Source organism: Coturnix japonica, chromosome 21 (assembly GCF_054131305.1).
Source record: "Coturnix japonica strain WE chromosome 21, WE-NBRP24, whole genome shotgun sequence".
Classification (NCBI taxonomy): domain Eukaryota; kingdom Metazoa; phylum Chordata; class Aves; order Galliformes; family Phasianidae; genus Coturnix; species Coturnix japonica.
This window is the reverse complement of record NC_140683.1, coordinates 6,904,405-6,929,957: the sequence shown is the minus strand read 5'-3', so window position 1 is coordinate 6,929,957 and position 25,553 is coordinate 6,904,405. Positions and strand designations below refer to the sequence as shown.

Genomic DNA, 25,553 nt, shown 5'->3' with positions numbered 1-25,553 from the left:
GCAAAATGGTAGTGGTAGGGAATAGAGAACATCCAAACTGGTAGATCTGGGTTAAGAGACATTTAGGAGAAGTGTTATTTGATCAGTACAGGAAAAGCATGGGCTATTGGTGAAACTGATGCTGCAGCTCAAGTTCTCTTCTGATGTTTCTTCTTTTTCTTCCAGGGTGACAACTTCTGGAGTAATGGAGGGCATGAAGAAGGTCAAGAAAGTGGTGAATGGTTCAGCAGAGCCACGGGGCGAGTGGGAAAGCACAGCATGATGGACTGGACTAAGGCAGCACTTTCTCAGAAACTTTTTTTAATTTATTAATATTACTTTCAGTGGAAAGGGAGCGTTTAGCACTTCCCAACACTGAAACTGCAGAGTGGGGTGTGTCAAGGGGGAGCAAAGCAGTGCAGAAATCTTAACTATTCCTCTGATTATTAAAAAAAAAAAGGCATCTCTTGGTACCTGCAAGGAGTGTGAAGCTTTCCTAGGGCTTTTGGGCAGCTTATTCTTTTTTTCCCCTTTCTGGATCAGTTTGGTATTCTTTGCAGCTGCGTTCTTCAGAATGTTCAAGTCTAATGTGAAGAGAGACCTTTAGTGTGTATGTAAGATATATATTTTATATAATGTGCATAAATATATATATACACACACATGCTAAGTAACACTTATGCTGGGAAATGCAAAGTGTCACAGAAGGTGGGGAAAAGAAGATGAGATGTAAGTATTTTTTTTTATATATATATAAACTCTCCTTTTGGCTTTGAGAAAATATTGCAAAGCAAATGAGTTGAAACAACTGCAGTTAAGACTAAGTGGGCTATTGGATCAGGTGACTTCCTCCAGTCCTCACATCAGTTGGAACATTGATAAGTGTCTTGTCTAATTTGTGCAGGCTTTTACTTGAATATGTCAGGTTTTCAAATGTATTGCTACGTAGGAAGCAAGCGACTGTTTTCCATTAAAAGCACTAACTTGTAGCACAACAAGTGTTAATGTGGATTCTCCACTGCTAATAGGATTGCTCTTGATTCGCACCCACCTGATGGGAAATACACGAAGTAAAGGACTGTTGCCTATATTTAGGGGTCTGCCGTGCTATCTAAAACATGGAATTCTAAGCCATGACCCAGAGTACTTTGTTTTACATTCTGAAATACTTTAAAGATTTTTCAGAAGATACTCCCTGGTACAGTGGAATAGTACCAGAATCTCCAATGGAAATCAAACCAGCAAATGTACTGCAGCATAAATCTCTGGTTCTCCATTATCCTCAGTTGCTTTGCCTCTCTGGGTGGCTACACACACCTCCCTGGCTGTGTAGAACATGGCGTTGATGTATGAGATGAGCTGAACTGGTTGGAATGGTATTGCTGTCAAATTCAGGCAACTGTGACTCCCAGTCTAAGTGGTTTTTATTTTTGTTTTCAGAAAAGGAGTGAATTATGGCTGGAATACACAAGTCTTAACTATCATCTGCAGATCTGCAGTGTGATCTTTAGAGTCATGTTACAAATGCATTTCATCTCCAGCATTCTGGTACTGCTAGAAGGGCACACTGGTAGCTGTAGTAGTGAGGCATAGCAATTGGTTGTTAGTTTGTAGGAGGGTAGAAGTGGTTCGCTGATGTAACAAGGATGAGTTCTAAGGAAAAATAAAAGTGTAACTCATTGACCGAATGAAGCCTTAATCTTTATGTAGAGCTGTGAAGAGGTACCTGTTGAGTAAAGTGCTCCTGTTGGTAACAGGGATGGGCATCTTCACAGAGCTTCAGATGTGCCAACATCTCTTAAGCTCATTTGGGAATTAGCTTTTCTTTTTCTTATTTGACTGCATCTCCAGGGCACAACTGATGGAAGGGCTGCCATGACTATGACTGCTTTGTCTCTTTCTTTAACTTAAGAAGAGGGTGGGATTTTTATTTTGTGGAGTTGCTTTTTTGTTTGTTGAAATGCTGAACCACTTCTTTCTTAGTATTCAGTGTGGGTAGTAGAGCTCTTAGCCAGAAGCCTGTACCAAGACTTGCTGTTTGAAGAGCAGCACTGTTTTCTTTGACAGCAAGTTCTTTTTTCCTGGTGTTGATTTTATTCATCGTGGAAGTAGTAGAAATTAATCTACCTGCTTTGATACCTGGAACTGTCTTCTCTTCAGATAAAGCATGAGAATAACCCTCTTATCTTGGTGCAGAGTCCTCTTCTCTATTTTCCTCCTTGGCTTGTAACTAGACTATAATTGCAGCAGTGATGCTTTGGCGTTTGCTGTCACTGTTTTGCAGAGATACAGTTCAAGTGAAAAGAGAGCCTACACCACAGAAAAGGCTGTTACATGATCAATGAGCCTTCTAGATTCCTGTATGGAAAGTTCTTTTCCATATTTCATAGCTGGGACTTGAGCAATTGAACTAGAAACAAGCATAGGCAGCCCTAGCACATTGTGTGGTTAAATACCTGAAAACTGGGGCCTCTCATTCTTCGCACAGATGCTCTGTCCCTGGGGAAGTATCTCTGTATCCAAAGGGCTGCTGAGACAGACTGTGAGCCTTGTTCAGAGTTGTCTTCTGGAGACACAGAGTCAGTTGGCATGGAGGGATGTAAGAGATGAGCGTTTACTATCAGGAGCAAAACTGCAATAATGCGCTGTTAGTGTGAACGTGATGATGTCTTAGAACCTGTTAATGTCATTTCTGAATGAAATTGGAAGTTCTAATGGGCGCAGCATTCACTCCCAAAACGTTGGTGGCTGTGCTGGGTCGTGGTGTGCACTGAGCTGGTTTGACAGCTGGCTTTTCATACCTTAGCATCAGTGAATCGCTGATAGAAGAAATGCTTTTACCTTCATCTCGGGTTTCTTGTTGCTGAAGTTGCATCAAGTGTAGCTATGTCCACCAGCACCCTGCCTTCATAGTCAGAGGCCAAAAGATCAGTGATTTCTTTGTCTTGGCACAAAATCCTGGTGGTAGCGCTCTGAAAGTGTTCTTAGAAGAGCTGGTTCTGAGTTCAGACCTGAGCCTTAGCAGTCAGCTACAGCTGGCACTTAGTGCAGGACACTGGCTAGCACTACAGCAGGGACTAGTCAGTCCTATTCATTAATAAGGAAACAAAACGTGGGTGAGCAAGTCAAAAAACAGCGACAAGTTTTCTTAGTGCAGCCATTTCCAAAGTGAATTTGCACTTTTCAGTGTAGGAGTCCACAAAGCAGGTTGAAAGATGTCCCTGTAGTGTTGCATGATTAGACAGCAGCTGCTGGGATGTTGGAGGATGGAGAGAGCGCCTGCAGTTGTGCTTTGTGCACAGCATGGAGTGTGCTGTGCCATAGAGCATCAGAGCGAGGGCTGCTCCCTCCCCCTTCCTCCCAGAGCAAGCCCACATCTGCATGACTTCCTATCGCTGGTGAAAAGCAGCAGCTTAGGGGCTCACCAGGCAGCATAATCACAGTGCTCACCTCTCAGATACTGAGTGTGCTTGTCTGGTAGGAAGCTCTGCCCTTCACATGCAGGGGAAGTAGAAGAGCTGCTCGTGGCTGTACAAATCATCCTGGGATAGAGCCTTACTGCCTGCCTCTTATTGAAGTGAACAGCTGAAGCAGTCACTGAGTCCACAGCAGTGTAGCTGACAGGGGTCCTGGGAAGGGACCCCTGCTTTAATTCTGGCTAAATGGTTGTGAATGCATTCACACACATTGCTGCTGCTGTGCATCCTCCGCAGAGAGGAACAAGACTGCTTCACTCTTGAGTTGTAATGCAGCTTATGCCCCAGTAAATCCCTATTGATGGTGACATGCAGATGCCTCTATGCATTCCTCCTTCCCGCTCTGACTGTTAAGCAAGCTGTCTTCCATAGGAAACCTCCTTGCAGCGCAGCTGCCAGCCTCTTGCATTCTTCAGACTTGAAAACATTTTCCTTGATGTTCATCAAGAGAAGTATTAAAAGAAAGGAAGACATAATGGGGTCATCTGGAATGTCGCTACTGCTTCCTCAGAATGTAGCAGTTCTGGTTGAAGAAGCCACATGCTGTCCTATTAAGCTGCTCTTTAATGTTGTCATCTAACTCAGCATGTCACGATCTGTGCAGCACATTGTTCAGTGTTTCTCTCCAGCTGAGTGCCCTGTTCCTGGATTTCCACGCTGCCATACCCTGGGAGCATGTTGTAAAAATTTGCTGCATTGCAGTATTTTGTCTTGGAGCTTGTAATGTGGAAGATGTATTTTTCTAAGCTAGGTGGTGGACTCTCTGTAGCCTGAGTGTGTATCCACCTTGTGTTGCAAAGTACTGTAACATTCCTTCTGGACATAAAGGGGACATGTCCTAATCACTCCAGCACGCACTAGAGTCCAATGGAAGACTCTTAATGTGTTAACACTCCTTTTTCCTTATGGTACACTTCTCTTAAAGAGGAGCAATGCAGGCTGAACTGTGGCAAACAAATAGACAAGGTGCGTGTCTGTTTGGAAATTGCCCAGCTGCATTAGAAGCAAATACTGGGTATTTGTAGGTTCTGTTGAGCTCTATGAGAACTGAGGTTGCATAGCTCTTACAAAACCAGGTAGATGTGCAGGTATTGAAGGAAGCGCTTGCTCCTTCAGTCTGCCTGCTTTGTCACCTTCAGTTTGACCTGTAACAATAGCTAACAGACTACTGTTACTTTAAAGCCAACGTGTTTTATTGATTCTACCTTCTGACCTCCATTTCAATCATAAAACACTTCCCTGTTTTTCGGCATGGAGATGTGGGTGGCAGGTAACAGTGATGTGTGAAACACAACTGGGCTTAAACTATCCAAGACCCGCAGCCTGGTGTGTAACTTCATTAACCTGAATGCTTCATGAGAGCTGAGGTGCTGCTCCCTAGGGGTACTTGACCACTGTCTGTGTCTGGGGCTGATTGCTCAGTTGGTTTAATCTGGCTTTTCTTGTAGCCACTTGGTATGATGCAGTTTTGGCTTATTAATCACTTTTACTTAGAGATATATAGAAAGCTGTGCACTCCCCCCCTTTTCCCCTCCCCCTGTGTAGTTTTATGCTTGGAAATAGCAATGATCCTGTAAGAACTCCACGTGATGTGTACTTGCGAGTGGGTGGAACAGGGTAAGAAAAATACTGAGATGTTACACTTGTGTAAATTGATGGAACCAGAAGAAAATGGCTGAGGAAGAAGGGGCGCTCCATGTAGGTTGACTGGCTTAAGAACCCACTTACGTTCTGACTGCTGCAACCCTGTAGAAAGGACTGTTCTAAATAAATATCTCCCTGTGGGATTTCACCTGGTGTTGTGCTCTCTGTGTAATGAAGTAGAGCCTGACCTCCACCTTATCAGCAGTGCTTCCTCCTGTAGCTCTGATAACCAAGCGTGGGGCTGGGACCTGTTCCGTCAAAACAGAGGATGGGTCTAAATGGTTTTCCTTTCCCTTCAGTACCTATGAATAATTAATTCTAGATCCTCTTGTGTCATTAAGCAGCTTTAGGGCACCTTGTACAATGTAGCTCTGAATTCATTTAGTAAGTGATCTCCAAAAAGAGCTCTCAGAGACTTCCCTGTACAGTAAGGTCCTCTTCCTTTTGGTTTTTGGTGACCTATCAATAGCCTTTTCTTCTGTTCTTCTTAAGATGCACAAATAACTTTGGTTTTTTTTTTTCAGTATTTTTTTAAGCTTTATTAAAAGAACAGCGAGCAGTATTTGGAGCGAAGCAAAGTAGGTATAAATCAGGATGGTCTGTGCAACTTGGCTTCCCTGCTGTGATCAAATGTATAAAATAAAGACTGAATGACTAGAAAGTTTAATGCATTTTGTTTTCTGCTTCTGAATTGCTGGTAACCAAGATGACCTTTTGATTTCAGAGCCTTTTTTCCCCTCCATGCCTGACCTCCAGTTGCAACTGTTAACTTTCCATGGGTACAGGGCCAAATCACAGAGCAGCTATATGCATGTAATGGATGGGAGAAGCTTTTTGTTCCTGGGCTGCTGCAGGTGTTCCCTGAGCTGCCTTGTCTTCAAGCAGGAGGATCTCCTTTACCCTCATGTTGTACTGGACCTGAAATAGCTCAGCTGTAATGACAAGCAAATTGCTGGCAAAGGGGTATGTAGTGTAGGGCTGCATGGTGGAAAGGTTCACTTGAGCTTGAAACTAAGTGTAGTATATACAGGAAGAATCCTGATTTGGCTGCTCTCAGAGTGAGAGGAGGAGCCTCTAATTGTAATGGCTCCTAATAGTTATGGTCTATTGCAAGCAAAGCCCATCTGCTTGATTTGTAAAGGAGCAAAAATAACCAATAACCTAATGAAGCTTTCCTGGATATGTTGTGTTTATACCCAGGTTTCTAGGTATTCCTCTGGCCAGAGGAGGTAAATGGTTCCACCTGCTTTAAGGATTTCCTGTTAGCATCTGAAATTTGGAGCTGCCTTGATCATCTGCTGCTCCTTGCTGCAATCCAGGATGCCTGCTGTCAGTGCTCAAGCACTAGCAAGGTTATCTTCATGCCTGCAAAGATCTGCCTTCTCTTTAAATCCCACTTTTGCCTTCTGACTGACAGACTCTAATAAGCAGGACTGTGCTGTAGTGCCTTGTATGGTGAATGGTCAATAAGAACAAATTGCTTTGAACAGAGAGGTAATAAAGCAGCTTGTGTTTGGCACAGCTGATCCTCGTACTGGGGTCCCCAGTTAGGAGCCAAAGGCTTCAACACGTCATAATAAATGCATGTCATCCATTCCTCCTCTCCATTCCCGCCCATAGAAACTAAATGCACTATGGGTGATGCTGCTTTCTTGTGGCTGTTCTCCTCTATGGGATATTTCTGCTGGGGTGGTCGAAACACAGTGCACAAAATCACTGTTATCATCTTATCAGGAAGAGCTAAACAGGTTTGCAGGGTGGGACTGCTGCAGTGGGGCTAAATGGTGTAGGTCAGGATCGGAATGGAGTGGGTGGCTTAGGAATCATTACTGCTCCCTCTTGGGATGGTTGCACTGAGCTTGGCCAGAGACTTCCAGCATCCTTAGTGGTAGGAATTGTTTGCAATGGGGCTCTCCTGCACAAAAGGTAGACAGAAGGTTTTAAACATAAGGTTTTAAACATAAGGTTTCTGTCTCAGGAGACTGAGCTGCTTTTACCATCTGTGGTTTTGAGCCGCTGTTGTAGGGTGGCACAGCCCAGTGGCAATCTGTCACCCTACAAATGCATCCCCTGCTCTTACAGGGGGTGGAAGAGCATTTGTCAGCATGCCTGAAGATGCCTCTCCCATAGAGCTGCTCTGCATGAGGAATCCCACACCTGGCCCAGCTCTAATGAAGATATTGATCTGCATCTCCTGGAAGAAGCCCAGCTTTGGTGTTTAGGGATCATCTTGTGTTGGGAGGCGTTGGCCAAGCTGGTGGCACTGCAATGAATGGCCGTGGTGAGATGAGATACACAGGCAGTGACAGAAGGTGACAAGAATTAAATCTCTAAGCCTGTCTAAGTGATGATTAGAGAGCTGAGATGAGAGTAGCGCGGTACAAAATGGCTGCATGGGGAGAAACTGCAGAAACAAACTGGGAATTCATTAGCGTGGCTCAAGGGCTGCGATGTGGAGAGATGAGATGAAACAAAAGCAGAGGAAAACAAGATGTCAGGAGAAACCTTGTGCCAACAGGACTGGTTTGGCTGCAGACAACCTTCCCTGGAGAAACGGAGGAAGTTCTGTGTTCTTTCAGATAATGAACAGAGCGCTGGACAAATCGCTGCTAAATGTACTGTAGGGAGCAGTCCCTTATCAGCTGTGAGCTGGACTAAAGGCCGGCTCGCTCTCCTGCCATTTGCTTATCTCGGTGTGAAGCATATTGCATGCATAATTGCTGCTTTAGGGGTTCACTTTTGACTGTTAAACCTTGCACATAGACTGGGTGAGTTGTGGCTGCTACCTGGCAGGAGCAGGGACATTCTGCGTTAGGATGAAGCTGCTCCCTATGCTCCCTCATCTGTATTCTGGGTAAGTCAGGTAATAACTGCTGCACAAACTCAGCACAAAGACCTGCTGCCATAAAACCCGCTGGCATTTACCGGTCCCATAGTGCCTGTACGGTGTCATGAATCAAAGCAGCATCGGGGGGGGGGGCAGTAAAATGAAAGAAATAGGTGCAAATCGGTTTTGTGCGCTGGATTTCGGAGCCTGTCCGACCCCTGTGATGCTGCAGGTGGGTGATGCTGTAGCTGTGCTCTCGGTTGTCATCTGCCCGCTCTCAAGCAGCATTTGGAGGCTGGAGGAGGCGGCTGTTGAGCTGCAGGAGGGACGCTGTTCTCCCAGGTGCCAGCTGTGATTTGCAGCGTGTCTCCGAGGATCGCACCGCCGCCTCCTGCCCGGCTTTGTCTCTCTCTCTCTCTATATATATTATATACACACTAGAACTGAGCAGAGAAATCACCAGCACAACAAACTGTACCGCTGTCACTCCTACATCCTTTGTAGGGCTGTGCCTATTTCCAGAGCTCGGCCGTGCTTTCCACGTCTGCAGTTCCGTTTCTTTGGGAGCTGAGCCTGCAGGCTCCGCTGCTGCGCCCGTTTACCCGATGACCTGATTTGTTTTCCTCCTCGTCGCCGTGTTCCGTCTAAAGCCACGTTATCTACAATGAACTCAAACAGCAGCAGCCCACGTTGGAGAGCTGCTGGGGTCCGTGTCACCGCTCTTGGCTGATTCCCGAGCACTGTAGGGTCCTGTTGGTGCTGCCCCCAACCCCATCTCCTTGTGCTCAGGAGCCGTAGCACTGCAGCAGTGAGGGCAGGTTGGGATGGGACGGGCTCAGTGCGCTGCCCGCTGCGGTTCTTACACCAGGAAATTGAACTCATTCCGCTGGAATTTTTTTTCCCCCTCCCTCTCAAAGCAGCAGCTGTTTGGGGGGTTGGCTGTGCCAGTTCAACCCTGAGCTGCTGCCTCTGCTTTCCTTCGGCTTTTCTTCTGCCTGACTCAGGATCGTTAAGCATTAACCTTAAAATAGCCGCTCTTTTTGCAGCCGATACAATTAATCTCGTGTGTGTGTGTGCTCGTTCCTCCCCCACGCTTTGAGCTCTCCCCGCTGCTGCCCTGTTCCTGGGGCACAAGGAAGCCCAAAAGGAACAGATCGCTCTGTCCCAGCCCTGCACAGCTCTGCCCACCCGCAGCTCCCGCTGTGTTGGTTTTGGGGCTGCATTCTGCTGCCTCCCAGCAACTGCCACCGGTGCTGTTATTTAAGCAATGGCAAGGTTCAAGCTAATAATTAGAGAAAGTGGATGGCTCGCACAGTTCCCAATTACTTTTCTCCTCTCCTCGGTGAGATCTGAGCTCTCTATTCTCTCGGTGATGGAGGCAGGGGAGAGTTTTAAATAGAATTAAATCCCTTTCGCATCGCAGAGCTCGTGCTGAAATGCCGGATCTATGCGGGGCCGGTTGGGACTGTGGCTTGTTCTCTGGTTGCTCTGCACACACACAGACACACACATACAGCAACACAACACAGCCCTGCTGCAACACGGTCACAGCTCGGCGCAAAGGAGAGCATTGCAAAGATGGGCGTTTTGCTGGAAGGAAGGGGATGCACGGGGCCTTTTGCAAGCAGGAGGGTCTTTGTCCCCCAAAAGCCTGCAGCCCCGCAGACAGGTTTAACCGTATCCAAGCAGAGATATGTGGTTTCTTCCTCCTGGCTGTTGTTATAGGAGCACGGCGTGTCCGGGCAGCTCCTGCGGGGCCTGCGTTGCAACACGGGCTGGAATTGAGCCGCGTTTATCGTGTACATCACGCTGCGTTGGGGGGCATCCAGCCCTGCCTGGGTTTGAGGTGGGGAAAACGGCTTCTGGTGCCACGGCCCGGCTGGGTGCATCGCTCACTGCACGATGAATGAAGGCTCGTAGCGGGGATCCCGGCGTGAGAGCGGGGAGCCGGCACCGAGGGGAGGGAGGAGGGAGGAGGGGGCCATTGTGCATCCGGGTGCGTCCCCCCAAGGTCACTCCCACCCCGCAGCTCCCTCTGCGCTCACACCGCCGCCTCTCTCCCTCCGCATCCTCCGGCCCTTGGCGAGCATCCCCCCCTCCCACCTCCGCCCTACAAGAGCCCGTTCCCTCCTCCTTCTCTCCCATTGAGCTCCGGCGGCGTCGGGCCGAGAGCTGCGGGCCCCCCCTCCCGCACCCCAACCCTCGGAGGGAGGGGAGGGAGCGCGGAGGGAGCGCGGAGAGGGGCGGGAGCGGCCGCGCGGAGGCGCAGAGCGGCCCCGCATCTCCGCAGCCCCGAAGCCCGGCAACAAAGAGCGCAGCGCTCCGCTCCTCCCCGGGATGTAGGGCCCTCCGTGCCCCGCTCCCGGCCCCGCAGCCCTCCATGCCCCCGAGCTGAGCCCGTTCCGCATCGCCATGGGGAAATCCAACAGCAAGTTGAAGCCTGAAGTTGTGGAGGAGCTGACCAGGAAAACGTACTGTGAGTGCATAGCGGGGGCTGACCGCGGTGTGAACGGGGGGGGGGGGAGGAGGGTTGGGAAGGGGGGAGAGGATTTGGGGCTGGAGGGGGCGATGGGGGGAGCGGCGGTTGCGCCCCGCGGATGCTCGCGGGGTTGCGGGTACCGCGGTGGGGTCGGCCCCTCCCGCAGCGCGCAGACTCAGCCCCGGCTTTTGTTGGGAGAAGGAGGAGGGAGAAAACATGGAGCGGGGCAGGCAGGCAGGCAGGGCAGCGCGGGGCTCCCCGCACACGCTGCGCTCCGCCGCCTATTGCTCAGCATCCGACACCGCGGCACCGGGGCCGCATCCTTCTCCCCCCTCCCCCGGCTGCCGTACCCCGACCCCCCCGGCCCCACTCCGCAGCCCCGGACGCTCCGACCCCTTTGGGGCAGCGCTGCCCCCGCGGCTCCCGAAGTTCGGTGCCGTTCCCGTGTCGTTTCGCTCCATGCTCCGCTCTACGGGTCTCTGCTTTAACTCCCCGAGCCGGCTCCTTTCCCCTCGGATCCTCCGCTGTCCCCTCACTCTCGCGGCCGATGCCCGAACCATCCGCTTTGAGCCAAACCTCCTTTATTTTGCTCCGTTCTGAAGGATGCGCGGAGGAAACAAAGGCTCCGCTGCTCCCAATTCCCCTCCCCGCTCACCCCCCTTTGCTTTAAGCTCCCAACCGGCTCCGTGCCCCGCCAGACCTGCAAGCGTTCCCGCTGTCATTGCTGCAGTCCCACGGCAGCGCTTACCCAAAAAGGCAATAGATGAGGATGCAGCGTGTTCTCCGTGTTCTCCCATACGGAGAGGAGGCATCGCTGGTGCATTGCACACCCCCGCACTCGGGGCTGCTCCTTGTCACCGTGCAGAGGGAGGGGGGCACAGCCCCGGAGCTCAGCTCGGCTCTGAGCAGTGATGCTGCATTGGGCATTTTGCACCACTCCGTGCTGGGAAGGTGCTGCCCTGCAGGGCACATGGGCTGCAGGACCTGCTGGCACCCGTTGTAGTGAATGCACGTCCTCTCTGCTGGATGAGGCCGGCACAGGGTTGTGGCCTTGTGGCTCCAACTTTGTGCCCCTCCTGGGTGCTCTCCCCTTCCCACACCCCTCCCCAAAGCCCCCCGTCCTCATTGCACCCAGGTTGTGTGTGTCTGCTCTGTGCCTCCCCATCAGGACAGCACATGGCTGTGCCCCCCCAGCAGTGCACGGTGCCCATCAACTGCAGCCATCCCTAATGCTGGGCTCAGTTTGTTGAGCTCATTCCACTACTCGTGTCTGAATTACTTTTGCTGAGTGCTTCTGGCCCTGGACAGGTGTTGGCAGGGAGCTGATGGTAGAGAAATACCTTCATCCCAGGGATGTGCCCATGATGTTGAGAGCTGTGGCTGCATTAAGGGCAGCATTTCTCCCCCGGTGTGATTTCCTTCTGTTGCATCATTTTCTGTTTGCTTGAGCTGTGCTGACCCACGTGCCCATAGTGCTATGGGGGGAACCAGAGAAGGCTCAACCCACCTGGCAGCCCAGGTCCCATCCATGAGAGGGGCCAGCACAGAATAATAATGAATAATAAATTCTGTAATTCTTTGTGCTTCCACAGAGCCTTTCATCTGAAAGCTCTTGGAGTGCTTCATTGTCGTCGTGGTGGTGGCTCATAGAGTGTTGGGTGCTGCACTGTGTCCCAGGAGGTGCTGGTGGGGCTCCAGGAGCTGCCATCCCAGCAGGGTTTTGGGTTATGGTTGTTCTGCTCACAGTGTGGGGTTGGGGATGGGATTTGGGAATGTTGGGAGTTGGATTTGTTTGGTTGAGATCAAAAGGTTCTGCCGTGAAGGTCTTGGGATGCAGGAAAGGTTGTGTCCAAGTCTTGAATGCAGGTGGATGACAGATGATGGCCTCAGGTTGTGAAGGTTCAGGCTGAAGGTTAAGGCTTCCCCAGCCTTAATGGTTCTCTGGTGCAAAGCACTTGTGTGCAGTTGTAGTTGCTTCCATGGGACTGCAGCACTTGTGTTAGGGTCCCTTGGACCTTAACCCCAACCGTGTCCCACTCCCTGCTCTCTCTTTAGTGAACTTTCAGCTCACTTTGGCACTTTCTGCTCTTCTACAACGAACCACAAAATTGGCTCTGCTGCGTGCCAGTAATGCCTTGAATTAATGGCCATTAGATTCAGAGCAACCTACAAACAGATCGATTTGGAGTTACGGGGTACGCAGCGGCTGGCTCAATTCTGTGGGGAAAAGAGTGAAAATGCTCCAGTTTTCAGGCTGAGCTCCTCACTGCCCTGCCCTGACTCTGCCCTGCCAAGTGTTGGGGTGTCAGCCCCATCCCCTGCCCCGTGTCCATGGGGGGACAGTGGCTGGTGGCACTTTGGGCCTCGCTGTGACTGCACTGGGAGCATCACATTTCACAGATCCCCTGACACGTTAATGGATCTGCTTAACCACTGCGCTGACCTTTGCTGCTGCTGTTATAATTAAGGCTGTGAAACAAGAGGCTGCGACAGCATCAAAGGAAGCGGCTGCTCCGGGAGGGATGCGATGTGCTCCTTCTGCTCTCAGGGCGATGCTCGCGTGCTCATGTTGTTCCTCCCTGCCTTCCTCAGGGCTACAGCCTGTATCCCACACAGCCCCCCATGCAGCCCCCCATGGCTGCTCAGTGCGTGGTGCTGTGGGCTTCTCGTGCTGGGGATGGAGCTGATGGGAGCATCATTCATTCATCCTCATACACGATGACCATCCTCTGCTGCTTTTGCCCCAAATCCAGCTCCCAAAGCCTTACATCAGGCTCTTCAATATTTCATAGGGTCTAAAAAGGATTTTAACAGCGTGTTGGTTTTCCTATCCGTGCCGTGGCCCCGCTCAGCCCGCAGCCAATGGCAGCTGCTGTGAGCAGTGCCAGGCACACACAGTTCCCTCTGCACTTCCCACCTCGGCGGTAGCAAATGGCACTGATGATGGCACTGATGATGGCACTGATGATGGCACTGTGCCCCCAGTGTCCCCGAACAACTCAGTGCCTGCAATGTGCATCATGGGGGAGAGGAGCAGCCCAGCCCCAGAGCTGCCAGGGCTTGGGGGGGATGTCTCCAGGTTGCTTTTGGCTGTGGGATGTGGTGGGATGATGTGTGTTGAGCCTTTGGCTGTGGGATGGGCACCCACTGGGATAGAAATAGGGGTACACAGGATTTGGATTAGCAGAAGTCTTTTCTAGGACAGCCATGGATGTGTCTGTGGGGGCGGCTGCTCCAAGGAGACCCGCAGCCCCTTCCCCTGCACCACAGGGTTTCCAGAGCAGCCTGATCCCTGGGCAGAGCCTGAGCCCAGGGGGCAGGAAGACAGCGAGCTCTGCAATGTGTAACCAGGCCATTGGTTACATATTTAATCCAGAATGATAATGAATGTGAGCCATCAGGGCCAAGCAACCCACATTTCCAAAGCGCTGACGTGGGGCAGATGGAAGGAATGCCGTCACCAAATGGAGCTCTGCGAAGTCCCCAGGCACAAGCCTTCAGGCCGTGGTGATGACCCCATAGGAGCCTTTAGCCCGTGGTGATGACCCCATAGCCCATCTGTAGGGCCGGGGGTTGTGTTTGGGCTGGTGGGGGGCTCTGCTGTGTTCCCCCCCATTCTGTGCATGGCAAGAAATGCAGGTGAGGGGACAGGGGGGGATCCCTGCCGGCTCCATCAGCGATGAACGTGAACACCGTGATGATGTTGGAAGTGGAGTTCATAACAGATTTACCCTCAGACGGTTCTTAACAACGTGTTTCAGTGCAGTGAGGGGTGGAGTGTTGGGCACAAATTGCAGGGTGTTGCAGCGCTGTGTTGCTGTGTGCATCACAGCCCGATCTGTTCATGCATGAGCACCCCGGAGAGACACGCATCAGCACCCGATGGGCTCACGCATGAGAGCCCAATTAGTACACACAGCAGTGCTCAATTAATGCACGTCCGAGCGCCTGGTTGCATTCTGCCCATTGGGCTCATTTGTGGTTACTGCTGCCTGTGGTTCCCATTCACTTCTGCAGGAGCACCTGAGCCACTCAATTGGTGTGTGCACAAGTGTGTGATGTGGGAATTACACTCATTTACTCTTACGGGCTCAATAAGGCTGTACATGAGCCCAATAAATGCATGAGCACCCGCTGAGTCAGCATGGCCTCACCCTAAAGCTTTGCACACGAGTGCCCCATATGCAGTCCATCCCCCAGCTGGCTTTTGCACGAGTGCTCATACAGCACCATTAGTGCAAGTGAGTGCCCCATCACGTGCACATGTGCTGCATGCATGCAGCAGTGCCCAGCGTGCAATCTGGGTGCTGCACTGAGCATCCAGCGGAGGTGAAAGCAGCTTGTTGGTGATCTGGAAGCTGAGTGCTGCCTGTGGCTGGAAATAATTAACTCTGCTTTCCTGCTCTGGCAGCAGTGACCCCAATGGACTCGGGGAGCAGCAGCAGGGGAGAGAAAGGGGTCTGTAAAGTGTTGGGGTCTGGATTGCTGCTCTTTATCCTGCATCCTTGCAGTGCTCCGTCCCCATTCCTGCTCTGGTCCCATTGCATGGGCATGGTGCATCCCTGCTGCCCTTGCAGCCCTGTAAACATCAATTAATGGCTGGAGCAATGATTAACCAGAGCTGTTCTTGCTGCTGCAGCAGCTGGGTGGTAGGAAGGGGGGAGGCACAAAGAGGGAGGGTGGTGATGGTGCCATCAGCCCCTGCGTGCGCTGTGGGGAGTGGGGGGGGGGAAGGGGCAAAGGGGATACTGAAATGGGATGGAGCCAAGAATGGGAGCTGAGATGGGATGGAGCCATTGGGTATGGAGGTGGGATGGAGTCATGGGTACCACGAAGGGGCAGCAGCATCGAAGCTGCCATAGAGCACTGTGCCATAGAGCACCGTGCCATAGAGCACTGTGCCATACAGCACTGTGCCATAGAGCACTGTGCCTCCAGGAGTGCGGCTGCAGCGCTGGGGCAGTGCCTCTCCCAGCATTACAGTTCATCACGAATAGCAGCAGTGAGCCTTTATATGGTGCCTTTCATCCCTCAGGATCCTGAGATCCATTAAGACTTCACTCTGTGCGCTGTTTTTCAGTGCTCCATAGGGAGCACCGCCCCAGGGCTGTGCTCTGGGTGCTGCAGAGCAGGTTGCTGCTCCAGCGGGATGCTCTGCGGGTAATCCCTCGTCCTTGAGCTCTCGGGGTCAATCGTGCCCGTGCTGGATGGCTGCAAATTGATTTGCATCAGCTCAGCATCGCGCCGCGATCGATGCCGGCGGGAGGGAATGAATGCAGCAGTCAGTGTGCAGACACTGTGTGTGCTGGGCTGTGTGCAGGGAGCTGCTCAGCACCCTGATGGGGTGCTCGGACCAGGAGCACGGCGTGTCCCCACATTGCACAGCCATAGATCCCACAGCAAGGATGGTGTTCATATCCTCCATTGGTGCCATGCAGAGCATTGCAGCCGGCAGGGTGCCCGGCTCTGTTGCTGCAGGTGTAAAGCTCAAAGCAAGGGGGTCTCTCCATGCATGAAGATGAGGGCTCCGTGTTGGTGCCTGCAGGCAATGCCCGGGGCTGGTGGTGCCCTGTGTGTGCCAGGAGCCGACTCCGCGCGTGTCGTTCGCAGCGTTTCTCCTGTACTAAAAAAAGCACAGATTTAATTGTTTCCTGCTGGAGTTGAAAGGCAGCTCCCAGCACTGAAATAGCACAGAGGGGGAAGCACAGCTGAGAGCTGCACCAGGTCCTCCTCCTCCTCCTGCTGCCTTCAGCAGCACCTGGCAGCCCGGTACCTGCCGTCCCCTCTGTGACGCACCAAAATGTCCACAAAATCCATCTCATGGCACAGCCACAGCCCTCCCATGGCCCAGACCCGGTGCTGAGCATCCCCACATCCTCCTCCCTGTGCTGCCCACAGCCAACCCACTGCTGTGACACCGCAGCCGCCCCCTCTCTCCCCTCTCCATCCTCCCTGCAGCCCCCCCAGCCGCTCTCTGCCTTTTGCCAGGCGCGTTGTGAATCTCTCTGATGGAAACCCGCTTTCTTTTCTTTGCCTTCCGAGGTAATTGGCATCTCTTGGTGTGCTGGGCTCTCTATTTTTATCAGCCTTTTGCACATTGACACATCCCCGCTCCTCCTCCTTATCCCGGCGCGTTTCAACCCCTCTTGCTTTTCTATTATTACTATTTGGATGCACGAGGCGATTGAAATGACAGCCGGGGTGCTGGCAGCAGGCTCCCTGCTCACGTGCTCCCACGGGGGTTATGATGGGATACTCCATGCCCACGCTGTGCCACAGCCATGCCCACATCTCACTCCATCCCACGTGCTCGGTGTGGTTTGGGCAGTGGCCCCTTTGCCCACAGCATCCCAGCAGGCAGGGATGGAGCCAAGAATGGGAGCTGAGATGGGATGGAGCCATTGGATATGGAGGTGGGATGGAGTCATGGGTGTTTGTAGGCCCAGGAAGGTGCTTGCAGGCCTGGAACTCACTTCTAGGGTGAGCAGAGCATCGCTCAGCACCATAAAAGCACTCCATTCCTATTTTTATTTATTTTGACCTCTTTTTTTCCCATCTTTTCTCTTTTCTTGCAGTTACAGAGAAGGAGGTGCAGCAGTGGTGAGTAGCAGCGTGGCGGTGAGATGCTGGGAGTGCTGGGGGACCCCTCCTGCTTGGAGCTCAGTGCAGAGGCAGGCAGACCTTGGGGTGCATGCAGCCCATAGGGGAGGACAGCAGCACACAGCACTTTGTTCCCTGCACACCGCATGCGCTCCGCTCCCTCTGCCTGTGGCTCTGTGCAGTGGTGGCTCTGCCTTTCCTCCTGCTTAGTCCCCATGGGGACACTGGGGCTCAATGGTGCCACGGTGTGTACCCCAATGCAACCCTGAGGGTGCTCAGAGTCTCAGGGGCAGAGACACCAGGACGATGGCATGGAGGCAGGGATGCCTGGCAGCAGTGTGCTCTCACCCCATCCCCTCCAGCTGCCGAACGTGCCGCCCTAAAAAAGCCACCTTTTCCCTTTCATCTCCATATCAAACCAGTCAAGGTTTTCTTTCTTTATCGCTTTCTCTCATCCTTCTCCCCCCTCCCGATGAGTCATAAGCTGCAGCAGCACGAAGATGTCACCGGCGCTTCACTTTCCCACCTCGCCACCCCCTTCCCCTCCTCCCCCAGCCCTCGGCCCGCTGACAGATCTGGGTGAGGGGTTGTGTAATGCTGCTGCACACAGCGGGGTCCCAGCAAGGTCCATGTCCCGTCCTCAGACTCAGGGAGCTGCCTGACCCCTTCACTTGCACTGTCAGCATTGGAGGTGTTGCACCTCCTTGTGGCAGTGCCTTGTGATTCTGTCTGTGGCCATGCTGTCCCAGGAGGTGCAGAAGCCCTGCTGTGCCCTCAGTTCCTATGAGTAGTTTTCAGACACCCTGATGCACAAAAGCCCCTGTGCTGCCTCAGCTTATTGCCCATTCTTGCTATGGCTTGGCTGCAGCACATGAGAGTGGAGCAGCAGCCTGTGCTGGCTGGGGGCTGCTGTGCTGGGCTCTCATTCCTGTCCCCATCAAAGTCCTCATCCCTATCCTCATCCTCAACCTCATCCTCATCCCCAATATCATCCCCATTCCCTTTCCCATCCTCATTCCCATCCTCATCCCCACCCCCAGTAGCATCCCCATCACCTTCCCCATCCTTTTGTCCATCTCTATCCCATCCCCACCCTCATTCCCATTTCCATCCCACTCCCGTCTCCATCTCCATCCTCAGCCTCATTGTCATTCTCATCCTCATGCCCATCACTGTTCCTAACCCTTTCCCATCCTCATCCCCATCCCCTCCCTAGCCAATGCTCAACATGGATGTGGCCATGGTTCCCCATTCTGGGCAGGTGCTGGGGTTGGGCACCACTTGATCCATCTGGGTCCTGGGTCCTAATACTGATGGAACTGTAACCCTAATGCTGCCTCCCCAGGTATAAGGGCTTTATCAAGGACTGCCCCAGCGGGCAGCTGGATGCTGCCGGCTTCCAGAAGATCTACAAGCAGTTCTTCCCCTTTGGTGACCCAACCAAATTCGCCACCTTTGTATTCAATGTCTTTGATGAGAACAAGGCAAGTCAGCACACTGCGGACAGGGTGTGTGGCCGTGGGACTATAGTGGGGCACAGTGGGTGCAGTGCTGCCCTGTGTGTCCCATTCACTCCCCGGTTGCTCTCACTCCTCTGTTCCCCCCCAGGATGGGAGGATCGAGTTCTCAGAGTTCATCCAGGCTCTGTCTGTCACCTCCCGGGGGACGTTGGACGAGAAGCTGAGATGTAAGTGCTGCCCGTGGGCCCTCTGCTGTGGGGTGGCTGTGTGGGCTGCAGGGGGCACAGCCACCATCTGGATGTGGGTGTGGGGATGGGGCCCCAACATCTCCACGTGGGTCTTCACAGGGGCGTTTAAGCTGTATGATTTGGACAACGACGGCTACATCACGAGGAATGAGATGCTGGACATTGTGGATGCCATCTACCAGATGGTGGTAAGCACTGGGGGTGGGTCAGAGTGCACGTCCCCACCTGGGGTCCCCACGTCCACCTGTGACTGTGTGCTGTCCTGCTGCTATAGGGAAACACTGTGGAGCTTCCCGAGGAGGAAAACACACCGGAGAAGAGGGTGGATCGGATTTTTGCCATGATGGACAAGGTGAGGGCAGCGTGGTCATATGGGGGTTGTTTTCCTGGGGGCTGGGGGTTCTGGGTTCCCGCAGCATCTCTGCTCCTTCCCCTCCAGCATCACTTAGGGGAAACTCAGTTCTATACCACGGCCCCAGGGATGCCCCATGCGTTTTGTGCCCTGCTGCTGTGTGCATGGGGGGCTGTGTGGGGCTGTGTGGGGCTGCATTGGTATTATGTCTGTGTCTCAACACCACTGCCACGTTTTGCAGAATGCAGATGGGAAGCTGACGCTGCAGGAGTTTCAGGAGGGCTCCAAGGCCGACCCCTCCATCGTGCAAGCCCTCTCCCTCTATGATGGGCTCGTATAGTCCCAGGGCCGAGCGGCGGTGAGTCTGGCATGGGGGGGTCCTGATGTGCCCATCCCACTCAACCCAGTGCTATCCCCACTTTGCTTTTCCCCCTGTGCTGAGCATCAGAGCATGGACAATCCCCCAGGGGATCAGGGAGGGGATGTTTTCCCCATCCCCGTGGGTTTCTCCCAGCACATCCCCATCGCTCAGCACATCCCCAGGCACTGCAGTGCCATAAAACAATAAACGCTGCCAGGTGGCAGCAGGGCCTGCGACACTGTGCTGCAGGAGCTGCAGAGCAGCCATGGGGGCAGCTGGTGATACGGGGCATGGGGATGCTCCACGGTGACATGATGTTAAACGTTCCCTTTATGTTTTAGCTCATTATCATGCTGGCAGCACAGGGGGGGGCTTATGCGAGTCCTCACACAGATTCCCTCTCCCCCTTCTTCTCCTGCAGCTTATGGGGAAGACGCTCTCTGTGCCATCCGACCACGCAGCGATGCTTGCCTGCCCCTCTCCGGCCCTCCTCCATATCCCACGAGCCAAGGATGCAGCGCAGCGCCAGCTCACGCCCCGAACCAACGCCGGTGCCATTTGCCACCTTCTGCTTCTTTTTTTCCAACAAAAACCACCCAAAAAAAGACCACGGTCTGAGCAGCAGCCAACACCCAAAACTTGGGGGCTGAGGGAATGGGTCAGAGTGGCACCCAAGGCTGAGACCCCCCCCGGCCCTGAGCCCCCCTGCTCCTCATTCCTACGGTCTGGGGTCGGACTGCGGATGCGCCTCTCCGGGATGCAGCTGGGGATGGAGCCCACAGGGGCTATAGGGATATATATTATATTATTATTATTATTATTATTATTTTGGTGAGACAGTATTGTGCTTTTTTCTTTTTTTTTTTTTTTTTTGGTCCATTCGGTGGAAAGAAGTGAGGCTTTTTTTTTTTAACACGACGGATACCTTTATTTATTTGTTGTAACCGTTGCTGCCACGTTTCGTCTCCCATGTCTGTGTGTCCCACACCCCACTGATGGCGTCTGTCACGTTTACATCCCCACACACGACTGCGGGGCACCGGGAGCCTGCAATAACCAAGCCAAAAATCCCCTCCACCCGCTGTATGCCGTGCACTGGATGGGGCTCTGTTCTTTTACTTCTTTCCCTCTCCTGTAGCCCCGTTCCTGTGTTTCTCTCTCTCCTTTTCCCCTCTCCTGCCCAACCAGGGTTGCTCAGCCCCATCCCTCTGCTCTGTTCCCATTCCTTTCCCCAGCCTCTCTCCCCATCTGGTGAGGTGAGGAGGCAGCCGGTGCTGGAGCACTTTCCTTTGTGTCTTTTTCATACTGCATGAAAAGTATTAATGGAGCCAAGCGTTGGGTTTTGCTTTCAAGCCAATTCCCTTGGTGGTGTTTTTGGGAACGGTGGGAAGGTGCGTTTCCTCCATTGGCGGAGCAGGGGCAGCTATGAAGGGCAGTGGGTTGGGGCCGCCCCATTGCTTCCTATTGAGGTTGCGCTGGAAATGAAAGTGGAGCTGGTGTGCACCCACACTCCTCCCCACAGGAAGGCGAAGGGCTGGAGGAGGGCACCCACCTGCATGGGACACCCCACAGCGTCAGATGCCATCCCTGCTGGTTCCATCCATCTCTGAGGAAGGAGAGATCTGTCCTGCTGCATTTTGCTCCTGGCCCAGCACTACCCCCACCCCCTTCATCCATCCCAGGCACCGTTGATGGTGGCAGCAGTTGGTGATGCTCACACAGCTCTCAGCCATGGAGATGTCCCCAGCAGGTGACAGATGGACACAGGATGTTCTGAGGGGTGTCCCCACTGTGCATAAGATGGCAGCAGTGTCCCTATGGGGCTGAATCTTACATTCACCATCACGATGGCCTGCAGCTGTGGGGCTGTGGATGCTTTCTCTGCCCTGCTGACACTTGGGATCCTGCACCTTTGGGAAGCCAACAGCTCCTGATGCTTTCACACACCCTTATAGAGACACTTCTCCCCATCCCCAAAGAGACATCACCTCCGCTGCCACCAGGAGCCACCAGGATGGTTCTACTCCAGTGTCTCAGTGCTGGGTGTGCTACAAAGCATCACTCTCTTCTCCCCCCTAAAACCTCTTTTCTTGATGCTTTGTGGCCAAAACGTGTCTCTGTTGGGTAGATCTTTGCAGTGCCTCAAACTCCATCACCTCCCATCTGCAGGACGGGTACCCTCCTGGTGCCAGGCATTGCTCTGATGGCACCACTGGGACATGATGGGTGCCCCATGAGAAGTAACACCAGAAAGATGCAGATGTTTGCTCTGGCACTTTCCCCTGGAAAGCTTTGGGTTTCTTTTCTCCCTGTTGTGCATTTCTTCCCATGGGGTTCCATACCTTGGATGCACCGAGGGGCCCCAAATCCTCTGTCAGCAGCTCTGAGACCCACAACTCCTGGTGCCAATGGAAGAATGGCTTGAAGCTTCTCACGCTCGGGAATGTCGGCCTTCACCTCCTCACGTGCCTCAGTTTCCCCATCGGTGACCGCAGCGTCCTCCCACCATTTGTCTGTCGGTGTTGCCTGATTAAAAGCAGTGTCTGTGTTTCCTTTCCGTTCTCTGTTCACGTGCTGTTGCTGCCCTGCAGCCGCCATTCGCTGGGTCCCTCGGTTCCCTTTGGGGTCAGGGTGCCCCCAGGGGAGGCAGTGCTGCAGGACCCCCAGGCTGAGGAGCAGCAGAGCTGTGTTCATGGAGGTGAAGCTGTCTGTGCTCCTGTGCCGGTGTCTCAGCTTGCATGCCCCGCTGCCTTGTTTTGAGATGAATCCAAGAGCAAACCAAGCAAAACGACCTGTTTTAAGAACAGAACAAACAATCAAATAGAAACAAACCCAGGAACTTTGTGGCGGTGGAAATAAAAGCTTCATGATGGTACCGAAGTGGTCTGTGATGCGCTGTGGGGTTTGGGGGGGGGTGTCACCATCCAGTGCTGTGTGCCCTGGGCAGGGGCTGTAAGGGACAGCACATGGAGACGTGGGGACACCCTGCTGCTGGGAGCAAGTGCTCAGATATCGTGTAGGTTTATACACATGTAATAGATTTACAGCTGTGCCAGGAGAGGGTGAGGATGGGCACAGCTTCCGAATGATGGGGGTGGATGTGGGCACCCAGAGCTGCTGCTGGATGGGAGCAGTCTCAGCATGGAAGGGGTTAAGCCCAGTTTTAAACAGGGACTGGGAGCGCTGGGAGGGTGATGGGGGGAAGCTGTGGGTAGAACTGGTTCCCTGTCTGGGTGCTGTGGGTCACAGCCTCACCTGGAGCCCATCCTCACCTTTGGACCCCCCCCATCCTGCTCATTCCTGCAATCCCTTCCCAGGGAGGCACTGTAACCTTGGCCCACCATCCTGGCTGGTGCTGATGGTTTGGGTTCTGCTGTTCTTGTTTTTCAAAGGTTTCTGGGTGTTAGGGTTTTTTTTCTTCCAACAACTGATATCCCTCATGGGAAGGAGTTCCCATTTTCCAGCCAGCTGTAATTATGAGAACAGCATCCAGTAATGAAAACATTTAGGTCACCTTCACAGCAAACAGTGCTACCTAATAAGGCTGTGTCTGGCCAACCTGGGCTTGGCTGACTGTGAGCCTGGCATGGGATGCTCAGCCAGCTCTGCTCTATGCCATGTGCAGGAATGGCCAGGAAATCCATGTTATTGGATCCACGTGGAGTCAGCACAGTATCTGGTGGAGCTGCAGGGGATGTGAGCAGCAGGGAGCATCACCTGCAGGAGCACAGTGAGCACTGCAGGGCAGATGAAGCTGCCTCTGTGTCTGAACAAGCCACAGTCTCATAGACATAAGGCCCAGCTGGAGCCAGAGGTTTGCAGCCCTGGTTGTTTTGGAAGGGATGCTGCCAGCTTAACTTCTCATAGCTGGCTCACTAGGGTGGGATCTCCCAGGTGCAGCCTTCTGATGCCAGGCTCTGCCACCTGTGTTGTCTCCAGCCAGGCAGGGTGTAGCTGAAATACTAAATCAGGGTGTGAAGCAGTGATGGAGCACCTGGTGGGAAGGCAGGGCCAACCCAGGGGAGCTCAGCTGCAAGCAGTGCATCTGAGTGACTGGAAGGGCTGGAGCCAGGATCCACCCCTACCCAGACCTTATTTAAGGGTTGGCAGTGGAGGCAAGGGGGTCTTGCTGGGGATCTCTGCACACCTGAGGGTTTTTGATGGTAAGCAGCTTCTTTCCTTTCTTTCTGTGCCTATTGGTGTTGAATTTGAGCAAATCCTCACTTGCTGTAGTCTAGGACCTTGTTGCACTCATGAGAAAGCCAGACATCCCCAAGGTGCCTTTGCCACCCCACAGTGGTCTCATGGTTAATGGTGTTTTGACATCAGAGTGCTGATGTGGGGCTTTACTGCTGCATGGCAGGGAATGAGGTGGGCACAGCAGTGAAGGTGTTCACCCTGGTTCTGCACAGTGAGTCTTTTGTATGCTCCTTTTTGGACATCTTCCCCATCTGGCTGAAGGATTCCTAACAGCTGCCCCATAGATGGTGCCCAGGAGCAGGTGGTGCTGCTTGTGCCCCTGGGATGCTGACACCTATGTCTGTGTCACATGCAGTGCCCTGGGCTCTGCTGCTGCCCATGCAATGCTCATGGTGTCAGGTGGGTTTCTGCTGGGGAGGATGTTGCCTTTCCTCTTTTGCTTTAAATCCTTTGGTTCATACCCACTTTTCCTCCCTTCCATCTCTCCTGTTGCTCATCTCCCTTGGCTGAGCCCAGCAGAACCCTCCCAAAGCAGATGCTGCTTGCAACCTTTCTGGCCCCCGCATCTCTTTATCTCTCCCAGGGCTTCCTGCATTTGCTGCCAATGATTCAATTCCTCTCTCCCAAGGGCACTGCAAAATGCACAGGCGCTGCCTCTCGGGGAGAGCTCTGCAGGGCTGAGCGGAAGCGCTGGGTGCCCTCAGCACAGTGCTGGCATTTGGCTGCTGGCAATTCTGCTGCCAGGCACAGCAGGGAAACAAACAGAAACTTGGGACTGAGGCCAGGAATGCGTGTGTTGATGCAGAGCAGGGGCTCAGGGTGTTGGTGGATGCCAGTTTAGGTTTCACGCTTGCAGCATCCCCTGCTGATACACAGTGCTATGCTGTGCAGGCCAATCCATCATCACACTCGAGCATCACTGAGACCACACTGTAGGTGCCTGCCCTGCCTGACCATGGCTTCTGTGCTGGGAGCATGGGGTGCCCAGAGCCTGACACTCTCACCCCTCCTATTCCATCCTCAGGACTCCACTGGGTGCTATGTCCCTTCTCAGCCCCCCCTGCTTGCTTCCAGGAGTGCAGTGGGAACTATGGCACAAGGGAGGTGCTCCAGTTCTTCCTGCTTGGCTGGAATTGGAAGAACTTGGCTTCACCTCTCTTGCCTGCAGACTGCAATGAGTGCCAGGCACTGCAGAAGTGCCAGCATGACCACAGGAACAGCGTGGGCAGCTACTGCTGCATGTCCCCTCTGGATACCTGCCATGGTCAATGGGTTTCTCTGTCCTTGGGGTTAGAGGGGGCCTCACATCCCCACCTCACTGCAGGCACATGGGCACCACAATTCACTGTCTGCAGGTGTGGGTGAGTGCATGTGGGGTATCATCCCCATTTCCATCTCACTCTTTCCCTCCTGATGGGGCTGCAGAGGGTGAAGCTGCTGTCAGCTCCATGGCATTGTGCCACCTCCCATCTCATCTCCTGTTGCAGTGGGGATGTGTTGTTTGGGGAGAGCTGTGTTTGCACCACCCTATTCCCAGCTGGGAATCCATCCCCCCACCTTGTGCCTTCACCTGGGGTCAGTTCCTGACTCAGCAGGGCTGGGTGTGACACGTCCTGCTGGGGGACAAGGTGTCCCACCAACCTCTTGCAAACACTGGGTTTGTTGCAACACCCCAGGCAGCTCAGGGCAGACTTGGCTGTGATCAGCCCACAGATAGTGGGTATGGGGGGAGCAGGAGCCCATTGGTCTATGAGCAATCAGGGAGGGCAAATGGTCCCCCAGCTTTAAGTGTGTCCAGCACTGGCTGGATGGACCCCAACCTATTTGTCCCCACGTTTTGTGATGGGCACAGTGCTGGGGGGAGGTTGCTGCTGCCAAAGCCCATTGCTTGCGCTGTGCTCTCACTGAGGTGCCCATGAAGGAGTAC

The 25,553-nt window shown here is 53.1% G+C and overlaps 2 protein-coding genes across 7 annotated transcripts in view; both read left to right on the top strand.

Annotated features, from left to right (window-relative positions):
• Positions 1-5,766, top strand: part of GPR107 (G protein-coupled receptor 107) — a 33,785-nt gene extending 28,019 nt beyond the window's left edge. For 4 of the 6 annotated variants that reach the window (XM_085521341.1, XM_015879221.3, XM_085521342.1 and 1 more), the window contains one exon: positions 166-5,766. In XM_085521341.1, coding sequence (XP_085377467.1) covers positions 166-262 — 97 coding nt within the window. In that variant the 3' untranslated portion in view covers positions 263-5,766. The remainder of the gene's footprint in view (positions 1-165) is intronic. The other 2 variants (XM_085521343.1, XM_085521344.1) reach the window with 1 other exon arrangement.
• A 3,925-nt stretch (positions 5,767-9,691) lies between these two features.
• On the top strand, positions 9,692-22,301 carry NCS1 (neuronal calcium sensor 1). The gene is made up of 8 exons (XM_015879224.3): positions 9,692-10,402; positions 16,981-17,005; positions 18,351-18,489; positions 18,614-18,692; positions 18,813-18,901; positions 18,988-19,065; positions 19,307-19,423; positions 19,848-22,301. Exons 1-7 carry the CDS (start codon positions 10,339-10,341, stop codon positions 19,403-19,405), a joined length of 573 nt encoding a protein of 190 aa, XP_015734710.1. The 5' UTR covers positions 9,692-10,338; the 3' UTR covers positions 19,406-19,423; positions 19,848-22,301.
• The last annotated feature ends 3,252 nt before the right edge of the window (positions 22,302-25,553 follow it).